Raw genomic sequence first — 26480 nt, forward strand, 5'->3', positions numbered from 1 at the left:
TTTATGTATCATATGTACTACTATATATATCATATATGTCACATATATTTTATATTATATATCCTAAATATATAAAACATTTATTTATAGTATGTAATATACATATGTAATATGTTTTTTTGTTTTTTGTTTTTTGCTTTTTAGGGCCGTATCCCTGGCATGTGGAGGTTCCTAGTCCAGGGATCAAATCAGAGCTGCAGCTGCTGGCCAGAACCACAGCCACAGCAAGGCTGGATCCAAGCCAATTCTGTGACCTATACCACAGCTCATAGAAATGCCAGATCCATAACTCACTGAACAAGGCCAGGGATTGAACCTGCATCCTCATGGATAGTAGTCAGATTTTTCTTTTTCAAAAAATAGTATTTTATTTTATCTTTTTTATAATGATTTTTATTTTTTCCATTATAGCTGGTTTACAGAGTTCTGTCAATTTTTCTTCTGTACAGTGTGGTGACCCAGTTATACATACATGTATAGATTCATCACAAGTGATTAGACATAGTTCCTAGTGCTTTACAGCAGGATCTCATTGCCTATCCATTCGAAAGGCAGGAGTTTGCATCTATTAACCCCAGACTCCCAGACCATCCTACTCCCTCCCCCTCCCCCTTGGCAAGCACAAGTCTGTTCTCCAAGTCCATGATTTTCTTTTCTGTGGAAAGGTTCATTTGTGCCGTATATTAGATTCCAGATATAAATGATATCATATGGTATTTGTCTTTCTCTTTCTGACTTACTTCACTCAGTATGAGAGTCTCTAGTTCCATCCATGTTGCTGCAAATGGCATTATTTTATTCCTTTTTATGGCCGAGTAGTATTCTATTGTGTATATATACCACATCTTCTTCTTCTTTTTTTTTTTTTTTTTGTCTTTTTGTCTTTTGTCTTTTGTTGTTGTTGTTGCTATTTCTTGGGCCGCTCCCTCGGCATATGGAGGTTCCCAGACTAGGGGTTGAATCGGAGCTGTAGCCACTGGCCTACTCCAGAGCCACAGCAACGAGGGATCCGAGCCGCATCTGCAACCTACACCACAGCTCAAGGCAACGCCGGATCATTAACCCACTGAGCAAGGGCAGGGACCGAACCCGCAACCTCATGGTTCCTAGTCGGATTTGTTAACCACTGCGCCACGACGGGAACTCCTACCACATCTTCTTAATCCAATCGTCTGTCAGTGGACATTTGGGTTGTTTTCATGTCTTGTCTATTGTGAATAGTGCTGCAATGAACATGCAGGTGCATGTGTCTTTTTCAAGGAAAGTTTTGTCTGGATATATGCCCATACTGTTCTCCATAGTACTTGTACCACTAGTCAGATTATTTTCCTTAACCCACTGAACAAGGTCAGGGATCGAACCCACAACCTCATGATTCCTAGTTGGATTCGTTAACCACTGAGCCACAACGGGAACTCCAAAAAACAATTTTTTAAAATGTATATTCTGGATACAAGTCTTCTACCAAGTATATGTTTTGCGAATATTTCCTTTCAACCTGTGACTTGGATTTTCATTTGCTTAATAGCGTTGTTTTTTTCCCCCTGGAAAATTTTGTTTTGAGATGAAATTGATCCAATATAAAATTAGCAATTGTTAAATGAACAATAGTGCCATTTAGTAATTCAAAGTTTTGTACAACCACCACATCTATCTAGTTCTAAAACATTTTCATCACCCAAAAAGGAAATCCTGTACCCATTTGCAGTTGCTCTGTGTTCCTATCTAATTCCAGCCCCTGGCAACAGCCAGTCTGCCTTTTGTCCCTATGGATTTGTTTATTCTGAATATTATGTTTTCTCGATAATATAAATGGAATAATACAATATATAACCTTTTGTGTCTGGCTTCTTTCACTTATCATAATGTTTTGGAGGTTCAGGCTTATTGGAGTATTTATTGTCAATTCTTTTTTGGATTGAATATTATTCTGTTGCATATATACCACAGTTTGTTTAATCTTTCATTCATTGATAAATATTTAGTTGTTTCCACATTTGGCTATTGTACGTATTGCTGCTATGAATATACATGTACATATACTTGTTTTTCAATCATTTTTTGTAATTTTGGATATATACCTAGGAGTGTAATTGTTGGATCATACAGTGATTCTATTTGGTATAACTATCTGAAGAAGCACCAAACCATCTCTTTGGTTAAGTTTATTCCTGAGGGTTTTTTTTTTTTTTTGCGATTTTAGGTGGGATTTTTTCTTTATTTTTCTGACATTTCATTGTTAGTGTAAAGAAATGCAACAGATTCTTGTATATTAATCTTGTATCCTGCTACCTTGCTAAATTCATTTATTAGTTCTAATGGTTTTTGTGTGGAGATTTTTGGGTTTTCTCTATAGAATATTATGTCATCTACAAATGGTGATACTCTTACCTCTTCCCTTCCAATTTGGATACATTTTACTTCTTTTTCTTGTCTAATTTCTATGGCTAGGACTTTTAATACTGTGTTAAATAGATGTGGTGAGGGTAGGTATCCTTGTCTTGTTCCTGAATTTAGTGAGAAGGCTTTCAGCTTTTCACCACTGAGTATTATTATGTTGTCTGTGGGTTTGTCATAAATAGCATTTATTATGTTGAGATATGTTCCCTCCATTCCCACTTTGGTGAGAGTTTTTATTATGAATGGATACTGAATTTTTCAATGCTTTTTCTGCATCTATTGAGATGATTATGTGGTTTTAGCCTTTCTTTTTGTTGTGTATCACATTGCTTGATTTACCTATGTTGAACCATCTTTGTGAGCCTAGAAAAAAAGCCAGCTTGATCATGATGTATGATCCTTTTATGTATTGTTGGATTTGGTTTGCTAATATTTTGTTGAGGCTTTTTGCATCTATATTCATGATTATTTTCTACCTTGGTGTACTTTCTTCGTGTTTCTTATGGTTAGTTTTGTTAAGCTTCTTGTGCATGGTGGTTTATATTTTTGTTAAACTTGGAAAAATTTTTGGCTGTTATTTCCTCAAACATATTTTCTGTTTCTCCCTATCTCTCTACTGGAATTCTAATCCCATGTATATTAGCCTGCTTATATTGTCCTGAAGCTCAATGAGAGTTTGTTCATTTTTAAAAATTTATTTATTTATTGGCCATACCCTTAGCATGTGGAAGTTCCAAGGGCAGGGATCATATGCCAGATCATGTCACAGCAGTGAAAATGTCAGATCCTTAACCCAGTGAGCCACTAGGGAACTCCTGTTCATTTTTTTAAAGTCTTTTTTTTCTCTAGGTGTTTTATTTTAGTTCTGTTTCTGTATCTTCAAGTTTCCTTTGTAGTTTCTAATTTTCCATATCTTAAATTTCATATATTATATTTTTTATCTCCAGAATTTCAACTTGGATTTTTTTTCTTTTTTTATGGCTGCACCTGTGGCATATGGAAGTTCTTAGGCTATGGATCAAATCGTAGTTGCAGCTGAGGCCTATGTCACAGCTGTGGCAACACCGGATCAGAGTCACATCTGGACCTATACCACATCTTGCTGCAACACTGGATCCTTAACCTACTGAGTGAGACCAGGGATTGAAATGGCATCCTCATGGAGACTATGTTGGGTCCTTTTAATCTGCTGAGCCTCAATGGGAACTCTAGGATCTTTTTCCTTTCTTCCATTTCTTAATGTTGTGCTCATGCTTCCTTCTATACTCTTGAACATATTAACTAATTACAGTAATTACAGTAGTTCCTTTAACCTTTTTGTCTCCTAATTTTTATCATCTATGTTGTTTCTGAGCCCATTTCTATTGATTAATTTTTCTCTTGGTTATAGGGCATATTTTCCTGCTTATTTACATGATTTAGCAATATTTTAGTAGATGCCAGATATTATAGGTTTTACATTGTTAGGTGTTAGATTTATATACATATATTTTCCTTTAAACTTGGAGATTTTGTCTTATAGTTTCCTCTGAATCTCTTTGATCCTTTATTTTTAGAAGGCTCATTTTAAAGTTTTAGTCAGGGCAGTCTTTCATGTACAGCTAATTTGGGCCCATTAGTAAAGCAATACCTTTCTTTTGATTCTACTTTATTATTCTACAGTACTGCCATTCCAGCCTGCAGATTAGGAAGTCTTTTCACACTAGCGAAAAACACAAACTATTCCTTTAGAGATTCCTTTGGAGATTGTTTTGCTTACTTCTTTTTGATACTTCTTTCTCTATTTTTCATGGTTTACTCTCCCATGTGCATAGATGGGAGAGATACTTAATCAAAGACTTGAGGGTACCTCTGAAAATCTCTAGAGCACTATGCCTCTGCCCCTTCTCTGATAATTTTCTTCACAAATTTTGACTGCATTGGCCTCCCCTAATACTGAAATCTTTCTCCTCAACTCACCGAGACAGCTTTTTTCTGTTTGGATTACCCATCACTGTACTTTTCCCAAGCCAGTGAGCTGGGGAACTTGATGGGCTCGACTTGTTTGTTTTTCTTCTTTCAGTGATTACTGCTCTGTACTAATTGTTAGCCAGTGTTTTAAAATAGGGTGTTTTCATATATTTTGTCCAATTTTTAGCTTTAAGGTTGAAGGACAGGACAAATACTATTCCTGTTAGTTCATCAGCGACAGAAATAGAAATTCTTTCTTTTGGATTTTGTTCCTTGCTATCTTGTCAGTTCTTTGATGCTTTTAATGATTTTGAAAATATTCTATCCATCATGTTTAGTTCTTTCAAATGTAAAGTTTGGTTCAGATAGCCTAGGTTATCATTATTAGAAATAGAAATTTGTATGTCCTTTTAATTTAAAAAATAAAATAAAGATTTTATGATATTCTCATAGAAGTAGTACGCTGGGTGAGAGAAGGCAGATGACATGGTTCCTCTGAACAGTCAAACTGATAAAATATTGAAGCTGGAACATATTTTAGATAGGCCTGTAGAAGTCCCATACTTGGCCTGGTTTTGCATGGTATGGATAACTAGATGGTAAGTTACTAACAGGCCAGTAGGTAGGATTCTCATAGTAGAAAATAATGAAATGAATTTAAGTAAGTCAGAGTGGGATAATTAGGATGTTTTCTTTTTCTTTTTACCTAGATATTCTACATTTCTTCATTTCTCTACACTGTGTATTACATCTGGTATCTATACAAAGAGCTGAGGATGAAACACAACCAGAGTGGACAGAGCACTTTTCTACCGGTAAGTTTTATTCAGAGCTAATAGTTAAGAACAGAATGCTAAAACAAACCCATATATCCTTGATAAACAATTTAACATTCAACACTGGCTAGGTGAATTCGTGGGAGTTAATAAAAGAAAAAACACAGAGTTTACATTCTCTTGACATGATTTTCTCTCCTCTCTTGTCACCACCACCATCATCATCAACAACAACAGAATATGATTATAAGAAACATTATTTACAGTATTGCCATTCCTGCCTGGTTCCTTTCAATAAGAGAAATCCTTCTTGGCTCTATGCCAGTTCATCATTGTTTTTAATCTAGGGGAAGGGTAGGGAAAGTGCTCAGTCAGCTAACATAAGATTTGGGGGAGTTCCCGTCATGGCGCAGTGGTTAACGAATCTGACTAGGAACCATGAGGTTGCGGGTTCAGTCCCTGCCCTTGCTCAGTGGGTTAACGATCCGGCGTTGCTGTGAGCTGTGGTGTAGGTTGCAGACGCGGCTCGGATCCCGCATTGCTGTGGCTCTGGCGTAGGCTGGTGGCTACAGCTCTGATTCAACCCCTAGCCTGGGAACCTCCATATGCCACGGAAGCGGCCCAAGAAATAGCAACAACAACAACAACAACAACAAAAAGATTTGGGCTGTAAGTACTGGAAAGAGAGAATGTTCTACTCTGCTGTATTTCTTTGGTGTGTGTGATTGACAGATATTAGTTTGCAGAAAGTCAGAGGAATTAATGTATAGCAATCTGAAAACAAGATGGATCCAGGGAGCAGTTGTCTTTCTTTCTTTGGTTCACAATAAGTCAGTATATCTGGATTCTTTAATATGTATACATATTTTACATATCATGTAATTCACCTATTTCATATGTATGATTCAGTGGTTTTAAAAGTAAACTTACGGGGTTGTAAAATTACCATCATCAATCAGTTTCAGAATATTTTCTTCACCCCCAGTAAAATCCTTCATGCACACTTACTGTTAATCCCTTTTCCATACCCTGCACTAGGAAACCACTAATATACTTTCTATCTCTATAGATCTTCTTTTTCTAGACACTTCATACGAACATTTCATATATCATACAATATGTAGTCTCTGTGTCTAGTTTATTTCATTTAGCGTAATGCTTTTGCAGTTTATTTTAGTGTGTATAAGTAATTCATTCCTTTTTATTGCTGAATAGTATTCCATTATGTAGTACACTTAGTTTCTTATTTCTGACTCTCTCAGTAAACTACTAAGTGATCTTAACAGAAGGTATTTTTTATGTTGTTAACAATTTTTATCTTTTTAAATGTCTTTATATATGTTTAAAATATGGTATAGTTGATCTACGATGTTGTGAAAAAATGTGGAATGCTTCACAAATTTGCATGTCATTCTTGCACAGGGCCTTGTAAATCTTCTCTGTATTGTTTCCCTTTTAGTATATGTGCTGCCTAAGTGAGCACTATATATATTTTTTTCTAATATTTTATTTTTATGGCCACACCTGTGTCATATGGAAGTTCCCAGGTTAGGGGTTGAGTCGGAGCTGCAGCTGCAGCCTACACTACAGCCATGGCAACACTGGATCCAAGCCGCATCTGTGACATATGCCACAGCTTGTAGCAACACCAGATCCTTAACCCACTGAGTGAGGCCAGGGATCAAACCTGCATCCTCACAGAGACATCTGGTCCTTAACCTACTGAACCACAATGGGAACTCCCTATATATTTTAATCTTATTATACATGTCTTACTGAATATTCCAGTTCTCTTATTTCCATAGTATTCATTCATTGTAACTTTTTGAAAGGGAATTTTTGTTCCAAGAACGCCATGAAGTAAATGAATCTGGAAAGCTTCCAGAGCCCACAGATCAGTTCTGGAACAGAGGAAAGTAGTAAACTATCATGCACATGATGAAATGTTTGTTGCATGAATAAATGGTATTATGGCATCATGAAAAGAGCATTTGAAAGTGAATAAGAAGATCTGTCTTCTAAACCTAATTCTGTCATTTATCTCCTGTATGACCTTGGGGGCACATTATCTCCCTTTCTTGGGCCTCCACTTTTCTTTTCTTTCTTTCTTTTTTTTTTTTTTTTTTTTGCCTTTTGCCTTTTCTGGGGCTGCTCCCGCGGCACATGAGGTTCCCAGGCTAGGGGTCTAATCAGAGCTGTAGCTGCAGGTCAACGCCAGAGCTACAGCAACGCAGAATCTGAACTGCGTCTGCAACCTACACCACAGCTCATGGCAACGGTGGATCCTAACCCACTGAGCAAGGTCAGGGATTGAACCTGCAACCTCATGGTTCCCAGTCGGATTCATTAACCATTGAGCCATGATGGGAACTCCTCCACTTTTCATCATAAAAGTGAAGTATTGTTTTTTGTGATTTTTTTTTTTTTAAGGCCACGCCTGAGGCACATGGAAGTTCCTGGGCCAGGGGTCTAAATCGTAACTGCAGCCACCAGCCCACACCACAGCTACAGCAATGCTGGGATCTGAGCCATATTTATGGCCTATGTTACAGCCTGTGGCAATGCCAGATACCAACCCACTGAGTGAAGCCAGGGATTGAATCCACATCCTGGTAGACCCTGTTTCAGGTTCTTAACCCACTGAGCCACTGACGGAAACTTTGGTTTCTGTGGTCTTTAATGTCTCTTACAGCTCTAAAATGCTACAATACTCTTAAATCCTCACCTGACTGACTTAAAAAAGATACTCTTGTTGCTTTTTTTGTAGCCTTACTGTAGATATATATTGGTTCAGTAGGTCAGGGGTACAGAATGCTTTTAAATTTTTTCTTTTTTTATTGCTTCAAGGGCAAGTGCAGTGAGTAAATCCTTGAAAAATTAACACGAAGAGACCCCTTATTAGCATCCTGGACTAGATATTACAGTCTAATACAAGTACTACTCAATAGAACTTTTTTCAGTGATCAAAATATTTTTGATCCAGTTCTATAGCCACTAAACATAGATGGCTATTGAGCACTTGAAATGTGGCTAATGCGTTTGAGGAACTGATTTCTTACTTCATTTAATCTTAATTTTAATTTAACCACATGAAGCTAGTACATGTATTGTATAGCCCAGGACTGTATTCTAGTGCCCTTTTCTCTTGTTTACCTTTGAGGATTCAACCTATACTTATTCTTTTATATTTTAAATTTGTATAGTTTTTTGGCTCCCTGCAACTTAGTAATGACCCATGGCTGTATATCCATTTTACATATTTGTTTACATAATCCTAGAATCCTGGAGCTAGAAGATACTATGAAGAAACAATTAGTTCAGTTCCCTCCCTTCAGGCAGACCCATGTCAAAAAAGTTCAAGAAACTTATAGTATTTCAAGTTTGTATTTATTCACTCCTTCATAAGCTAAGAGACTAACTGGGCATTTGGGAGAAGCTATTGAGCCACAGATCATTCCCTAAAGAAGTATTCATGAGAAGGATCAAGATGGTAGAGGAGTAAGATGTCGCTCTCACCTTTTCCCACAAACACATCAAAAAAACACATTTAGCAGTTCCCGTTGTGGCTCAGAGGTTAACGAATCTGACCAGGAACCATGAGGTTTTGGGTTCGATCCCTGCCCTTGCTCAGTGGGTTAAGGATCCGGTGTTGCCGTGAGCTATGGTGTAGGTTGCAGACGAGGCTCAGATCCCATGTTGCTGTGGCTCTGGCATAGGCCAGCAGCAACAGCTCCAATTTGACCCCTAGCCTGGGAACCTCCATATGCCACAGGTGTGGCTCCAGAAAAGACAAAAAGACCAAAAAAAAAAAAAAAAAAAACCAACACATTTACATGTAAAACAACTCACATGGAACATCTACTGAATGCTGGCCAAAGAACTTAAACCTCCAAAAGGAGCAAGAAACTCTTGAAATAACTGGGTCAAACAAAAGTAAAAAAGAGAGAGGGAGAAAAGGAATCAGGATGGGACTAGCATTCCTGAGAGGGAGCTGTGAAAGAAAAAAAGAAGCCACATCCTGGGAAACCACCTAATTGATGGGGAGATCAGCCAAGCTGGAGGGATCTCAAAGTCCCCAAGAAAAGCACAGCAGCTGGAATGAGGAGGGCAAAGTAGAGTGAGAGCTGTGCAGATCATCTACGCCACTGCCCTGGACAACACAGCCAGCAACACTTGGACAGGGGCTGGGTGCTGAGGCTTAGGCTCTGGAGGTCAGTCCCAGGGAGAAGACTAGCGTTGGCTGATTGGGGACAACTTGAGAGGCTAAGGAGCAGTGTCACGGGCTGGGGAGTGAAACGCCACAGCAGAGGGAACCTGGGAGAAGGTCTGGGCCTGCAGGAGAAGCAAGGTGCCATTGTTGCGGAGGGCAAGAGGAGGAGGGGCAGACAGCCATAACAATCTCCCTGCGCATGCACGCACACGGGCTCAGAGGGCGGGCTCCCTCTGGTGCAGGCTACAGGTGGCGAGAAGCCACTTGCTTGGTCTACGGGAGACCTCAAGCTTCTTGTGTGGGCTGCAGGTGGCTGGGCACCCCTTGTGTGGGCTAAGGGCAGTGGGAGGCTAAGGGTGATGTGGTGCCTCTTGCCTTATCTACAGGTGGCAGGGATGGACCTTGGCGGTAGTCTCGAGGCTAGAGGGAGGCGTGGCCTGCTACCACTGGGGGCCTTTGAGCAGCTCCACCTGTGGCCCCAGTCACTTCAGGGGTCAGCAAACCAAAAACAAAAAAAAAAAAAAAAAAAAAAGAGGGCACTGCAACAAAGCACCACATGTTGCTCTCACTGCCCTGGGAACACACCTACCCTGCAGCTGCCACTGCCAAACACTCTAGGCAGCACTCAGATATTTGATCACTGTCCCTTCCCAAGACCCTATAACTAGGAGCAGTTGGTTCAGCACCTCCTGCATGGGCTAAGTGGGACAGGGTGCTTCTTGTGTGGTCTGTGGATGGTGGGGGCAAACCACTGGCAGTTATCTCTGACTGAAATAACTGGGTCAAACAAAAGTAAAAAAGAGAGAGGGAGAAAAGGAATCAGGATGGGAATCTCTGAACAGGAACCACTTGCAGCCTCAGCCATCTTAGAGAGCACCATGAAGGAGTACATTGTGACAGAATACCACCTGCTTTTGCTCTTGCACTCCTGGGAGCACACCAGCCCTGCTGCTGCCACTGCCTAATGCCCAGGGCAGTACCCACACACTTGATCTCTGTCACTTCCCAGGATCTTGCAACTAGGAGGACCCTGTGCAGCACCTCCTGTGTGGGCTAAGTGAGATGGGGTACTTCTTGTGAGGTCTGCAGGTGGCACAGTTATCACTGACTCCAGAGGTGGCCGTGGCCTGCTACCACTAGGGGTCCCTGAACAGGCACCACTTGTAGCTCCAGTCACCTCAGAGGAGGGCATTGCAATCAAACACTACCTGTTATTGCTCTCACTCCCCTGGGAACTCATACACCCTGCTGCTGCCACTGCCAAATGCTCTGGACACCTTGTAAATCTGCCTAAGGATTACTACCACTTCCTGGGGCCCTGCAACTAGGAGTACCCTGCGCCACCTTCTTGCAAGTCCCTGCTGCTGTTAAGAGCCCAGCAAACAGGTGCTGACTACTAGCCCTACCCATTGCCTCCTTCTCCCTAGAAGCACACTCAGTACCCTGGGGATAACAGCCTGCCCACACCAAAGAAAGAGAGCAGATATTCAAACCCCCACACCAAAAATAAATAGTAACCCCACCATAAAATACAAAGGGGTTCTCTTGCATAGAAGTAGCCCTCCAAGACTACAGGTTGGCTTTCTCAAACTTACAGAAAAAGAAAAACATAAGCAAGGTGAAAAAGCCCAGAAACCATTCCCAGTTAAAGGAACAGGAGAATTCACCAGAAGCAGAAAAGAATGAAACAGACCTCTGCAGTCTGGCAGACATTGAGTTCAAAAGGGAGGTAGTGAAAATACTGAAGGAATTAAGGCTGAATATCAAGGAATTAAGAACAGATATGAACAGTAATGCAGATTCCTTTAGAAAGGAACTAGAAAATATAAACAGGAACATAGAAAAATTAGAAAATTCATTTGCGGAGATGCAAACTGAGCTAAAGGCACTCAGTAGCAAAATGAATAATGCAGAGGAACGAATTAGTGACTTAGAAGATAGAATAATGGAAATCACACAATCAGGACTGCAGACAGAAAACCAAATGAAAAAACACAAAAGCAATATAAAAGACCTATGGGATAATACAAAGTGGGCCAATCTATGCATAATAGGAATTCCAGGAGGAGACGAAAAGGGGATTGAGAATATATTTGAGAAATTATGGCTGAAAACTTTCCAAATCTAAAGGAAACTGATATCAAGATACAGGAAGCACAGAGGGCCCCAAACAAGTTGAATCCAAATAGGCCCACACCAAGATATATTATAATAAAAATGGCAAAATTTAAAAAGAGGATTCTAAAGGCAGCAAGAGAAAAACAAAGCATTAATTATAAGGGAACCCTCATAAGACTATCAGCTGATTCCTTTACAGAGACACTACAGGCCAGAAGGGAGTGGCAAGACATATTTGAAATTCTGAAAGGAAAAAAATTTGCAGCCTATAATACTCTATCCAGCAAGAATATCATTTAAAATGGAAGGGGAATAGTGCTGCAATGAGCATGCAGGTGCATGTGTCTTTTTCAAGGAAAGTTTTGTCTGGATATATGCCCAAGAGTGGGATTGCTGGGTCGTATGGTAGTTCTATGTATAGTTTTCTAAGGTACCTGTATACTGTTTTCCATAGTGGTTTTACCAACTTACATTCCCACCAACAGTGCAGGAGGGTTCCCTTTCTCCACACCCTCTCCAGCATTTGTTATTTGTGAGCTTATTAATGATGGCCATTCTGACTGGTGTGAGGTGGTACCTCAAGGTAGTTTTTTAAGGCTGCACCCATGGCATATGGAGGTGCTTAGGCCAGGGGTCCAGTTGGAGCTGTTGTTGCCAGCCTGTGCCAGAGCCACAGCAGTGCCAGATCCAAGCTGCATCTGCCACCTACACCACAGTTTATGGCAATGCTGGATCCTTAACCCACTGAGTGAGGCCAGACATCAAACCCACAACCTCATGGTTCCTAGTCAGATTCATTTCTGCTACACCAAGATGGGAGCTCCTGTTCTCATGGTAACTTTGACTTGCATTTCTCTGATAAACTATTGCCTTTGGAATGGATAAGCAATGAGATCGTGCTGTATACACTGGGAACTATGTCTGGTCACTTATGATGGAGCATGATAATGTGAGAAAAAAGAACATATACATGTATGTGTAACTGGGTCACCTTGCTGTACAGTTGAAAATTGACAGAACACTATAAACCAGCTGTAATGGAAAAAATAAAATCATTATAAATAGAAGGAAAAAATTTAAAAAAATAAAATGGAAGGGGAAATAAAGACTTTCTCCAACAAACAAAAGCTAAAAGAGTACAGCAATACCAAACCCATTCTGAAAGAAATACTGGAAGGGCTTCTCTAAATAAAAAAAAGAAGAAGAAATAGGATGGAGGAAACCACAATTGGAAAGCAATCACTTAAATAGGCCAGCATACAGATCTAAAAGAGGGAAAAAAACCTACTATAAAAGCAATGATAAACACAAGGAACAGCAAAAGGACAAACATGAAGGTATTACAAAAGGATTTCAGAATCATAGAATGTGGGGAAGGAAAGTAAGAAAATACAGTCTTTTTTTTTTTTTTTTTTTTTTTGTCTTTTGTCTTTTGTCTTTATAGGGCCACACCTCTGGCATATGGAGGTTCCCAGGTTAGGGGACTAATCGGAGCTGTTGCCGCCAGCCTATCCCCAGCCACAGCAACGTGGGATCCAAGCTCATGGCAATGCTGGATCCTTAACCCACTGAGCGAGGCCAGGGATCGAACCCGCAACCTCATGGTTCCTATTCGGATTCGTTTCCGCTGTGCCACAATGGGAACTCCAGATTCTTTTTTTTTTTTTTTAATAATGTGTTTGAGCCTATATGACTAGAAGGCTAAAGCAAGCAGATGCAGGAAGGGATTAGCATACTTAAAAAACAGGGCAACCACAAATCAAAACCAAATAGTACACTTACAAAAACTAAAAAGAAAAGTACTAAAGCATAAATAAATGGAAATCATCCAACCAAAAAAAGAAAGGAAGAAAGGAGAAACGTAGAATCAACTGGAGAGCAAGGTTTAAAATGGCAATAAATAGGAGTTCCCATCGTGGTGCAGTGGTTAACGAATCTGACTAGGAACCATGAGGTTGGGGGTTCCATCCCTGCCCTTGCTCAGTGGGTTAAGAATCCAGTGTTGCCATGAGCTGTGGTGTAGTTTGCAGATGTGGCTTGGATCTCACGTTGCTGTGGCTCTGGTGTAGGCCAGTGGCTATAGCTCCGATAAGACCCCTAGCCTGGGGAACCTCAATATGCCACTGGAGCAGCCTAAGAAATGGCAAAAAGACAAAAAAAAAAACCTGAAGACAAATGATAATGAAGACACAACCACTCAGAATCTATGGGATGCCACAAAAGCAGTGCTCAAAGGGAAATTCATAGCAATACAGGCCATCCTCAAAAAAGAAGAAAAATCTCAAATTGTCAACTTAACCCAACACCTAAATGAATTAGAAAAATAAGAACAAACAAAACCTAAAGTCAGCAGAAGGGAGGAGAGCATAAAGATCAGAGAGGAAATCAATAAAATAGAGATTCAAAAAACAGAAGAAAAAAATCAATAAAACCAAGGGCTGGTTCTTTGAAATGGTAAATGAAATTGACAAACCTCTGGCCAGACTCACCAAAAAGAGGAGAGAAAAAACCCAAATAATCAAAACAAGAAATGAAAAAGGAGAAATCACAATGGATACTGCAGAAATACAAAAAACCATAAGAGAATACTGTGAACAATTGTATACCAACAAATTTGACAACCTAGAAGAAATGGAGAACTTTCTAGAGACTTACACCTGCCAAAATTGAATCAAGAAGAAATAGAACAAGTGAAGAGAACAATCACTAGAAGTGATATTGAATATGCAATAAAAACACTCCCTACAAATAAAAGTCCAGGACCAGATGGCTTCACAGGCTAATTCTACCAAAGAGGCACTTATACCCACACTCCTTTAACTTTTCCAAAAGGTTGAAGAAGGCACACTCCCGAAGACATTCTATGATGCCACTATCACCCTAATACCAAAACCAGACAAAGATACCACCATAATAGAAAACTGTAGGCCAGTATCTTTGATGAGTATGGATGCAAACATTCTCAACTAAATTTTAGCCAACCAAGTCCAACAATATATAAAAAAGATCATACACTGTGACCAAGTGGGATTCATCCCAGGTTCACAAGGATGGTTCAACATATGTAAATCAGTCAACATCATATACCACATGATCATCTCAATAGAGGCATAGAAAGCATTTGACAAAGTCCAACATCCATTCATGATAAAAACTCTTACCAAAGTGGGTATAGAGGGAACATACCTTAACATAATAAAAGCCGTTCATGACAAACCCACAGCAAATATAATACTCTGGAGAAAAACTGAAAAACTTCACACTAAAATGTGGAACAAGACAAGGATGTCCAGTCTCACCACTTTTATTCAACATAGTATTGAAAGTTCTAGCCACAGCAGTCAGACAAACAAAAGAAATAAAAGGTATTCAAATTGGAAGAGAAGAGGTAAAATTGTCACTGTATGCTGATGACATGATACTATACATAGAAAACCCTAAGGACTCAACCCCAAAACAACTCAAACTGATGAACAAATTCAGCAAAGTAGCAGGATATAAGATTAACATCCAGAAATCGGTTGCATTTGTGTATACTAACAATGAAATATTAGAAAAAGAACACAAAAATACAATACCTTTTAAAATTGCACCCCAAAAAATCAAATACCTGGGAATAAATCTGACCAAGGAAGTAAAAGACTTATATGCTGAGAACTATAAAACATTAATCAAGGAAATAAAAGAGGACTTAAAGAAATGGAAAGATATTCCATGCTCCTAGATGGGAAAAATTAATATTGTAAAAATGGCCATATTACCCAAAGCAATCTAAAGATTCAATGCAGTCCCTTTCAAATTACCCATGACATTTTTCACAACTAGAACACACAATCCAAAAATTTATATGGAACCAAAAAAGACCCAGAATTGCAAAAGCAATTCTGAGGAACCAAAACCAAGCAGGAGACATAACTCTTCCAGACTTCAGGCAGTAGTACAAAGCCACAGTAATCAAGACAGTGTAGTACTGATACCAAAACAGACATATGGACCAATGGAACAGAATAGAGAACCCAGAAATAAACCCAGACACCTACAATCAATTAATCTTTGACAAAGGAGGCAAGAATATAAAATGGAAAAAAGACAGTCTTTTCCAGGTGGTGCTGGGAAACCTGGACAGCTGCATGAAAATCAATGAAACTAGAACACACCTTCACACCATGCACAAAAATAAACTCAAAATGGCTTAAAGACTTAAACATAAGATAAGACACCATCAAACTCCTAGAAGAGAACGTAGGCAAAACATCCTCTGATAGCAACCTTCCAAATGTTTTCTCAGGTTAATCCCCCAAGGCAACAGAAATAAAAGCAAAAATAAACGAATGGGACCTAATCAAACTGACAAGCTTTTTCACAGCAAAGGAAACCATTAAAAAAAAAAGGAATCTAATATATGGCACAAATGAACCTTTCCACAGAAAAGATAATCATGGACTTGGAGAATAGGCTTCTGCTTGCCAAGGGGGAGGGAGAGGGAAAGGGAGGATTGGGAGCTTAGGGTTAATAGATGCAGACTGTTGCCTTTAGAATGGATAAGCCATGACATCCTGCTGTGTAGCACTGGGAACTAGAAAAAAATAATGTATTGGGGAAATTTAAAAAAAGTAAAAAAAATACAACTTACAGAATGGGAGAAAATAGTTTCAAATGATGCAACTGACAAGGGCTTCATCTCTAAAATATACAAACAACTTATACAACTCAACAGCAAAAAAGCCAACAACCCTATGGAAAAATGGGCAAAAGACCTGAATAGACATTTCTCCAGGGAAGAAATGGCCAACAAGCACATGAAAAAAATGTTCAACATCCCTGATTATTAGAGAAATGCAAATCAAAACTACCATGAGATACCACCTCACACAAGTCAGAATGGCTATGATTTTTACTAAGTCCACAAATAATAAATGCTGGAGAGGGTGTGGAGAAAGGGAACCGTCCTGCACTGTTGGTAGGAATGTAAATTGGTACAACCACTATGGAAAACAGTATGGAGGTACCTTAGAAAACTACCATATGACCAGCAACCCCACTCTTGGGCATATACCCAGACAAAACTTTCCTTGAAAAAGACACATGCATCCACATGTTCATTGCAGCACTATTCACAATAGCCAAGAGATGGAAACAACCCAAATGTCCACCAACAGATGATTGGATTATATATATATATATATATATAATGGAATACAACTCGGCCATGAAAAAGAACAAAATAATGCCATTTGCAGCAACATGGATGGAACTAGAGACTCTCACACTGAGTGAATTAAGTCAGAAAGAGAAAGACAAATACCATATGATATTACATGGAATCCATTATATGGCACAAATGAACCTTTCCACAGAAAAGAAAATCATGGACTTGGAGAACAGACTTGTGGTTGCCAAGAGAGAGCAGGAGGGAGTGGGATGGCCTAGGAATTTGGGGTTAATAGATGCAAACTGTTGCCTTCAGAATGGATAAGCAATGACATCCTGCTCTGTAGCACTGGGAACTATATCTAGTCACTTATGATGGAGCATGATAATGTGAGAAAAAAAAATGTACACATGTCTTTGTGACTGGGTCACCTTGCTATACAGTAGAAAACTGATAGAACACTGTAACCTAGCCATAATGGAAAAAATAAAAATCATTAATAATAATAATAATAATAATAAAAAGAAATAGTCATGAGACCAGAAGCCAAGGATGGGGATAACGTGGGGGGAAATTTTCTAATTCTTGGGCTCCTTGCTATAGAATTGTTACATATACATATATAAAACTATATACATAGCTATATATAACTGAATTTATATTTTTTCATATTCTTTTCCAATATGGTTTATTACAGGATATTCAATATAGTTTCCTGTGCTATACAGGAAGACCTTGTTATTTATCCATTCTGTGTATAATAGTTTGTATCTGCTAATCCCAAACTCCCAATCCATCCCTTCCGCACCTCCTCTTCCCCTTGGCAATCAATCATAAGTCTGTCCTCAATATTTTTGAGTCTGTTTCTGTTTCATATATAAATTCATTTGAGTTAGGATTAATGTTTTGGGAGTTCCCACTATGGCACAACAGGATTGGCGGCCTCTTGGGAATACTGGAATGCAGGTTCAATCCCCGGCCTGTCAAAGTGAGTTAAGGATGAGGCATTGCCACAGCTGCGGTTTACCTCGAAAACTGAGGCTTGGATCTGATCCCTGGCCTGGGAACTCCATATGCCTCCGGGCAGCCAAAAACGAAAAAAAAATTTTTTTTCGTTTTTGGCCGTGCCCACAGCATATGGAAGTTCCCAGGCCAAGAATGGCACCTGTGCCACAGCAGTGACCTGGGCCACTGCAGTGACAATGCCAGATCCTTGACCTGCTGTACCACAAGAGAACTCTGAGAATTGATGTTTTTTTAAGTTGAAATATAGTTGATGTACAATATTATAGCAGTTTCAGATATACAACTGGTTCAATATTTTTATAGATTATACTCCATTTAAAGTTATTATAAAATAGTGGCTATATTTCCCTGTACTGTATAATATAACCTTGTTATTTATAGAGCAAATTAATTTTGAAGGAGAGGGGGAGAGACATAAGATTCTTTCATATATAATATACTATTACTTTCTATGCATACAAATGCATGTGTTGTACTTCTCTTTATAACTCATGCTATGATGCTAGTTCCAAAAATCAAACTCTATCCCCAGTTTATCCCCACTGCCTATTATTCTGTCATTATAGCTTTACATCAGGAGCCTTGAATATTTGTTTTTCAGTTTTGAGTTCTCTTTTAAATACTCCAGCAAGAATTCTGCCCTAAACTATTAACAGTAAGCTTTTTACTGGAAATTCATTGACAACCAAGTAAGAACAGAAATTAAACAGAGGATGGCCACCTGATGGATAGAGGGTAGACTCAAAAAGAAGAAGAAACGTGAGTGGGAGAGGTTACCAAACACTAATTTTACTTACTTCCCATTTTACCTGAAGTCAACACTGACTCTCCTACTTTGAATCATTTGCTATTCCTGATCCAAAGTTCTTAGGGCAAATAAGTTACCCATCTCTGATTTTTTGTTGTTGTTGTCTTTTTAGGGCCATACCCACAGCATATGGAAGTTCCCAGGCTAGAGGTCAAATCAGAGTTGCAGCTACTGGCCTATACAACAGCCAGCCATAGTAACTCGGAATCCGAGCCACAGTCTGCACCCTACGCACAACTCACCACAATGCCAGATCATTTAATTTATTGAGTGAGGTCAGGGATTGAACCCGCATCCTCATGGATACTAGTCGGGTTTGTTACGGCTGAGCCATGACAGGAACTCCTCTGATTATTAATTGCTCCCTGAATCTTTATTGATCCCAAACAGTGGCATTCCAGAATATAATATGATCTCTGTCTTTAAAAAAAGCTTGTTTTCTGTTATATTAAGATGTTTTTTTGGTTTTTGTTTTTTGGTTTTTGTTTGTTTGTTTGTTTGTTTGTCTTTGGTCTTTTTAGGGCTGCACTTGAGGCATATGGAGGTTCCCAGGCTAGGGGTGGAATCGGAGCTGTAGTCACTGGCCTACCCTCAGGATCCAAGCTGCATCTGTGACCTACACCACAGTTCCCAGCAATGCTGGATCCGTAACCCACTGAGCGAGACCAGGGATCAAATCCACAACCTCATGGCTACTGGTCGGATTCATTAACCACTGAGCCATGATGGGAACTCCCAAGATGTTCTTTTTAAAATGTCTCACCACAAACTCCTAGTGATTAGGGACCATTCTTTTGTAAGTTGTTTTACAATTTCTAACATAACTGGGGATTTTTGAAGTGTTCTTTCTTCTAGAGTCCAATAGATCTTATATTCAAATGGCTTTTTTTTTATTCTGCCCTATTATACTAACCCTGGCCTAATATGCTGTCTGCTGGTCATCTTATACATAAACTTTTACTTCACCTATAAGGTCTGAAAAGTCCACACCTCCTTAGATCTAAAAGAGGAGAGGAGTGAACTATTAACTATTGCCTTTGGAATGGATAGCCAATGAGATCCTGCTGTATAACACTGGCATCTTTATCTAGTCATTTATGATAGAGTATGATGGAGGATAATGTGAGAAAAAGAATGTATATATGTATGTGTGGCTGGGTTACTCTGCTGTATAGTAGAAAATTGACAGAACATTATAAACCATCTATAATGGAAAAAGCAAAAGTCATTTTAAAAAATAAAATAAAGACGACAAATGATTACTGTATGATTTCATATTTGCCTTTCTTCTTAAGAGAATTTGTTGTGGTATCCAAATCTTATATTAAGCTACTTCCTGAAGGTCTTCTTTGTGGTTATTGTTGTACTTTTTAGTTTTTTGGGGGTGTTTGGTTTTTGGTTTGTTTTTTTGTTTGTTTGTTTTTTGTCTTTTTAGGGCTCCACCTGCAGCATATGGAGGTTCCCAGGCTAGGTGTCGCATCAGAGCTGTAGCCACTGGCCTAAGCCACAGCCACAGCAACACCATATCTCAGCTGCTTCTGCAACCTATGCCACAGCTCTCATGGCAATGCCGGATCACTTAACAGTGCCAGGGATCAAACCTGCCTCCTCATGGATACTAGTCAGGTTCGTTTCTGCTAAGCCATGATAGAAACTCCTATTGTTGTACTTTTTAGAATATAGGAATATAGATAAAATTCTCTTCAGTGCTAAGGAACTATTTATTTCATTGAATTTTATAGCAAATATTGCTTGATTGAAGAAAATCAGCTGTTAGGAATTTTTGTACTATAAAGTGGTAAATGATGACCTGATATTTATTGTAATATAATTGACAATATTTTAAGACATTAATTACATCTATTCTTTTCATAGGTTATAGATCGTACCTATCAAGTTGGTCAAATAGTCATAGTTTTGTCAAGGTAAGATTTTTGCTTTCCTTCCTAGCAAGGTGTAGACCCTCCTTATTCTGGGGTCCAGGTAGGAACAAATAAGAGGGTAATACCCTTATTTTTATTGAATCTGTCCCTCCTAGGTCCTCACAGAGCTTTATGGAGTAGGAAGCTACATATGTGTGATTATTGATTCCATTTTCACAGATAAAATAGGCAATCAGTTTGAAGTTACAGACCCAGTTCTGCCATTAACTTTATATGACCATCAATAAATATTTCCCTTTGAGTCTTTGGACTTCTAATTCCTTTTTACATATTATGAAAAGTTGTAATAGAAGGTTTTCAAGATCTTATCCACCTTTATAGGTGAAACTTAAAATTATTAAGCTCAGAAAGGGTCTGACTCTCACCTGAAGTGGTGGTCACATTGAGTTGGTTGTAACTTATCTCCTGGATATTTATCTCATATGGATATGGATATATTTAGCTGAATAAATAATTGTTTACTTAAAGGTATACTTTGGAAAAGCTCTCAGGCAGAGTTGATCAGAATAAAGTTATTCCTGGTCATCATGAAAAGTGAAACAGATTTATCACAGAGCAGCTTTGTAGATTTTTCATTTTACTTGGACTCACTTGGATTTTTATCTGATCACACAACTCCCAGAGACTCTCTTCAGGACTCTGTTAAGCTTTATTGACATAGGTATAAAATGCATTCCCCACTTCCCTCAGAAACTTGAAAAAAGGTATACTTTTTAAAAAGATTTTGAGGTAGTTTTTCTTGAAGAAATTAAATGTGTATGTATTTTGGGAGAGTAGGTGGGGCGATAGAGTTGGGAGAAGAACAGAAGAATATTTTGTAAAGGAAAAAAAGGCATAAAAAGTTTGAATATTAGGGTGATGTTTTTTTTTCTTCCCAGCCTCATACCTCTACTGTTGATGATACCTGTATTCTGTTTGGGCAATGCTAGTGAATGTTTCCGCAACTTCAGCCAGAGCCACAGGTAAATAAGGACCAAACCTATCATTTTCAGGGTAGACTACACTTATTCTTTTCTTTTTTTATTTTATTTATTTTAAAAAAATTTATTATTATTTATTTATTTATTTTGTCTTTTTGCTATTTCTTGGGCCGCTCCTGCGGTATATGGAGGTTCCCAGGCTAGGGGTCTAATCGGAGTTGTAGCCCCCAGCCTACACCACAGCCACAGCAATGCTGAATCCGAGCCGCGTCTGCAACCTACACCACAGCTCACGGCAATGCTGGATTGTTAACCCACTGAGCAAGGGCAGGGATCGAACCCTCAACCTCATGGTTCCTAGTCAGATTCATTAACCACTGTGCCACGACAGGAACTCCTTTATTTTTATTTTTTAATTGTTATTTCCCCAGTGCAGTTTTTTTTTTCTACTGTGCAGTGTGGTGACCCAGTTACACATACACACATACATTCTTTTTTCTCACATTATCATACTCCGTCATAAGTGCCCAGACATAGTTCCCAGTGCTACACAGCAGGATCTCATTGCTAATCCATTCCAGAGGCAATAGTCTGCATCTGTTAACCCACAGCTCCCAGTCCATCCCACTCTGTCCCTTTCCCCCTTGGCAACCACAAGTCTGTTCTCCAAGATCATGATTTTCTTTTCTGTGGAAAGGTTCGTTTGTGCCATATATTAGATCCCAGATGTGAGTGATATAATATGGTATTTGTCTTTCTCTTTCTGACTTACTTCACTCAGTATGAGAGTCTCTAGTTCCATCCATGTTGCTGCAAATGGGCATTATTTTATTCTTTTTTATGGCTGAGTAGTATTCTGTTGTGTATATATACCACATCTTCCTAATGGACATTTGGATTGTTCCCATGTCTTGGCTTATTGTGAATAGTGCTGCAATGAACATGCAGGTGCATGTGTCTTTTTTAAGGAGAGTTTTGCCCGGGTATATGCCCAAGAGTGGGGTTGCTGGGTCATGTGGTAGTTCTATGTATAGTTTTCTAAGGTATCTCCATAGTGGTTGTACCAATTTACATTCCCATCAACAGTGCAGGAGGGTTCCCTTTTCTCCATACCCTCTCCAGCATTTGCTATTTGTGGACTTATTAATGATGGCCATTCTGACTGGTGTGTGGTGGTATCTTATGGTAGTTTTGATTTGCATTTCTCTAATAATCAGGGATGTTGAGCATTTTTTTCATGTGCTTGTTAGCCATCTATATATCTTCCCTGGAGAAATGTCTATTCAGGTCTTTTGCCCATTTTTCCATAGGGTTGTTGGCTTTTTTGCTGTTGAGTTGTATAAGTTGTTTGTATATTTTAGAGATGAAGCCCTTGTCAGTTGCATCATTTGAAACTATTTTCTCCCATTCTGTAAGTTGTGTTTTTGTTTTCTTTTTGGTTTCCTTTGCTGTGCAAAAGCTTTTCAGTTTGACTAGGTCCCATTTGTTTATTTTTACTTTTACTTCTGTTGCTTTGGGAGACTGACCTGAGAAAACATTTGTTACATTGTTATCAGAGAATGTTTTGCCTATGTTCTCTTCCAGGACTTGGATGGTGTCTTGTCTTATATTTAAGTCTTTAAGCCATTTTGAGTTTATTCAATGCAATCCCTATCAAATTACCTATGACATTTTTCACAGAACTAGAACACACAATCCAAAAATTTATATGGAACCAAAAAAGACCCAGAATTGCAAAAGCAATCCTGAGGAACCAAAACCAAGCAGGAGACCTAACTCTCCCAGACTTCAGGCAGTAGTACAAAGTCATAGTAATCAAGACAGTGTGGTACTTGTACCAAAACAGACATAGGACCAATGGAACAGAATAGAGAACCCAGAAATAAACCCAGACACCTACAATCAATTAATCTTTGACAAAGGAGGCAAGAATATAAAATGGAAAAAAGACAGTCTTTTCCAGGTGGTGCTGGGAAACCTGGACAGCTGCATGAAAATCAATGAAACTAGAACATATCCTCACACCATGCACAAAAATAAACACCTGTTCTTTTCTATAAATAAAGATGGAGCTCAGCAAGTTAAGGATCCGGCATTGTCACTGAAGTGGCTTGGGTTGCTGCTGTGGCACAGGTTCCATCCTTGGCCCAGGAACTTGCACTTACTATGGGCACGACCAGAAAAAAAAAAAAGATGGAGGAAGACTTTATACATACATTCTGGCCAAGGTGCTTGTATATGAAATGGGCTATGGACAGGGCATGTAGTCAAGGCTAAAAATATATAAGTATAAATATAATACAAAATAACTGGAAGATAATGTGTTAATGAGAAGGAACAAGGTGTTGTGGGCAAGGATTAGCTAAATGATAAGGAAAATTACATTTTCATTAACTTTTGTTGCACCAAATGTGTGTCTCTCTGGTCTTATACCTCTAGCAGCGCTCCTGTCCACTGATTCTCTTCCTAGGTGTATCCTGATGTACTCACCACCATCAGCCATGGCAGAACTCCTGCCTTCTGCCAACACATCAGTCTGCAGCACACTTTATTTTTATGGGCTCATCATTTTCCTGGCCAGCTTCCTACTCAGCCTCTTCATCATTGTGGTATGATGCCACCCCATCTGCCTTTATGGAAAGAGGAGGGATTGTGTCAGAAGGGGCAGTATTCCCAGGCCTGGGAAAGATGAGGTAGAGAGGTATTTCTTATAGTCCTAGAACTAAGAAAGTGGGTAGTATATGCTGATAATTTAATTACTACCTCAGTTTTTTTGGACTTCCCAAGATCAAATGATAACTGAGAAAAAGATCCTGTACTAATTATGTGAGTTAGGTTCACTCTAGACCTAATATATATTCCTGTGGATCCTTATGAAGGACCAGACCAGAACACCATTATATGTCAAATATATTCTTCATTTAGTATGACACCCTGGAACACAGGACATGTTCTGTGATTTAATTTTCCAAATAATTAAAGAGTTTTCTCAGTTCTTTATTGACTATAATTTTGCATTTATGCTGTGTCAAACTGAGTTTAAAATGTTCAGGCAAAAAAAATAAAATAAAATGATCAGGCAGTTATTAAAAACTCATTTGACATTATCAGAATGATGAACAATTAAAATAATCATCCATGGGACAATACATTATTTATATATAAGTGCCTAATACAAAGTCAGTAATCAAGCAAATATGCCTTTTTGTTTGCTGTATCTACCTTTCAGTATCATTTTCTCCTCTCTTCATATGCTAGTTCAGGAATTACAAACTGTGATTGCAGAGGAACTTTATCCCATAGTTCTTTAGGTTTTTCGTTTTTTTTTTTTTCTTTGTCTTTTCAGGGCCGTACCCGCAGCATTTGGAGGTTCCCAGGCTAGGGGTCTAGTCGCCCGCCTACATCAGAGCCACAGCAACTCGGGATCTGAGCCACACCTGAGACCTACACCACAGCTCACGGCATCCTTAAAACACTGAGTGAGGCCAGGGATCGAACCCACAACTTCATGATTCATTAACCACTGAGCCACGATGGGAACTCCTTTTTTTTTTTTTTTTTTTTTGCTAGCATAGCTGCATTTGAATGAAATATATGAAATATAATGGTGGAGAATTTTCTTTGGCAATTCAAAAATAATTTATAAGGATAGCTTAGCTTAGCTCAAATCAGCAACTTTGTAAAGAATGAGTAATAACTAGTTTATATTAAAGTGGCCTTGATAGTTTACATTTAGAACTGATTGACAAGAGAGACAAATCTCCCCAAACTTCAGCACCCTGGGGATTCATAATAACCCAGGCTTTAGTAAGCATTCAGAATTAGCATTCTGATTCTTTTAAAATCAGCAGATGGTGAACTTATTTTGATAGACATAAATAGTCTCAATTAAATTCAAGACTCTTTGATTCCTATATTTGGGGGAAAGGAAACTACATGGTTAAACTTAAGTAACTGTGTTATTAACTTAAAGAGTAGATCTAGATTATTAAGAAAATTTCCAAATTTGGTCGGATTTTATTGCCAAGTTTATTACCTAATTTTACTCCTCACAAAAGGACATTGAACTGATTTATATTTATTTCAGTAACTAAAATGTATTCAAATAGCTTCTAAATGGGAAGGGGAAAACAAACTGTTTTCCATCTAACGGCAAGAAGAGACATCCTAAAACATTTTTTGGCTTGAAATTGAGAATTTAAGCTCAGCCCACAGTGCTAAACTGTTTATTTTGAGAGTATTAAGGAGTTTCCATATGGCTCAGAACATTAAGGATCTGGCATTGTCACTACAGCAGCTTGGCCGCTGCTGTGGCACAGGTTCCATCCCTGGCCCAGGAACTTCCACATGCCATGGGCGCAGCCATAAGAAAGGGGGAATATAATGCATATAACACTTTCTAACACAACCTCTGATAAGGTGTTTTAAAAGATCTGGTTACATCTTAGTTTTAGTTTCCCATACATATTGATTAATTTCAGTGAGAAACATAAAAGCCTGAGGGTTGATGTAATGTTCATGTATTGAACATGGTAATCACAAGTTTGGCTAATATCTGTCAATTTTCCTGGGCAAGCAAAAGTTCACTCTGAAATAATTTTCTCTTAGAAAAAGCCTAGTCTCAGATGGTAGGCAGGAGGATGGTCTTTCTTGCTGTCAGGTCCTGAGAGAAGGATCTCTCTCTAATAATAGACTAGTTTAAGTAAGCCTTAGGCAGACTACTCACTGCTGTACTCATGTTCAGGTCTTACTCATCCAAGCCCAGGCACTTTTTAAGAAGTTTGTGAAATCGACTGGCTTTCTGGGGAGTGAACAGTGGGCAGCAATTCACATCGTGGAACAGCAGGTGCTCTTCTACCCGGTGGCCTTCTTTTGTTGCTGGGGCCCAGGTGGGTATCTTTTTTTTCCCCATTTTAAAAAGTTTTATTGAAGAATAGTTGCTTTATAATGTTGTGATAATTTCTTCTGTACAACAAAGTGATTCAGTTATATATGTACACACATCCATTCTCTTTCAGATTCTTTCCCACAGATTATCACAGAATACTAGGTAGAGTTTTCTATGCTGTACAGCAAGTCACTGTTGGCCAGTCATTCTGTATACCTCAGTGTGCATATGCCAATCCCAAACCCCCAGTCCATCCCATTTTCCCCAATCTGTGCCCTGTGGTAATTAT

At 38.8% G+C, this 26480-nt stretch overlaps 1 protein-coding gene and 1 non-coding gene across 31 annotated transcripts in view; one reads left to right on the forward strand and one right to left on the reverse strand.

Annotated features, from left to right (window-relative positions):
- Positions 1-26480, forward strand: part of TMEM116 (transmembrane protein 116) — a 117982-nt gene that overhangs the window by 61826 nt on the left and 29676 nt on the right. For 20 of the 30 annotated variants that reach the window (XM_084995602.1, XM_084995608.1, XM_084995615.1 and 17 more), the window contains 5 exons: positions 5061-5165; positions 20316-20365; positions 21262-21345; positions 23774-23912; positions 26048-26192. In XM_084995602.1, coding sequence (XP_084851728.1) covers positions 5061-5165; positions 20316-20365; positions 21262-21345; positions 23774-23912; positions 26048-26192 — 523 coding nt within the window. The remainder of the gene's footprint in view (positions 1-5060; positions 5166-20315; positions 20366-21261; positions 21346-23773; positions 23913-26047; positions 26193-26480) is intronic. The other 10 variants (XR_014826954.1, XM_084995622.1, XM_084995619.1 and 7 more) reach the window with 1 other exon arrangement.
- On the reverse strand, positions 6504-6609 carry LOC146396597 (U6 spliceosomal RNA). Its single transcript, XR_014828636.1, has one exon. It is a non-coding gene; the product is annotated as a U6 spliceosomal RNA (small nuclear RNA).

The sequence above is a fragment of the Sus scrofa genome, chromosome 14 (assembly GCF_054392235.1).
Source record: "Sus scrofa isolate SSC_HxYL_T2T_F1_AM1 chromosome 14, Sscrofa_HxYL_maternal_Yorkshire_Landrace_v2.0, whole genome shotgun sequence".
NCBI lineage: Eukaryota > Metazoa > Chordata > Mammalia > Artiodactyla > Suidae > Sus > Sus scrofa.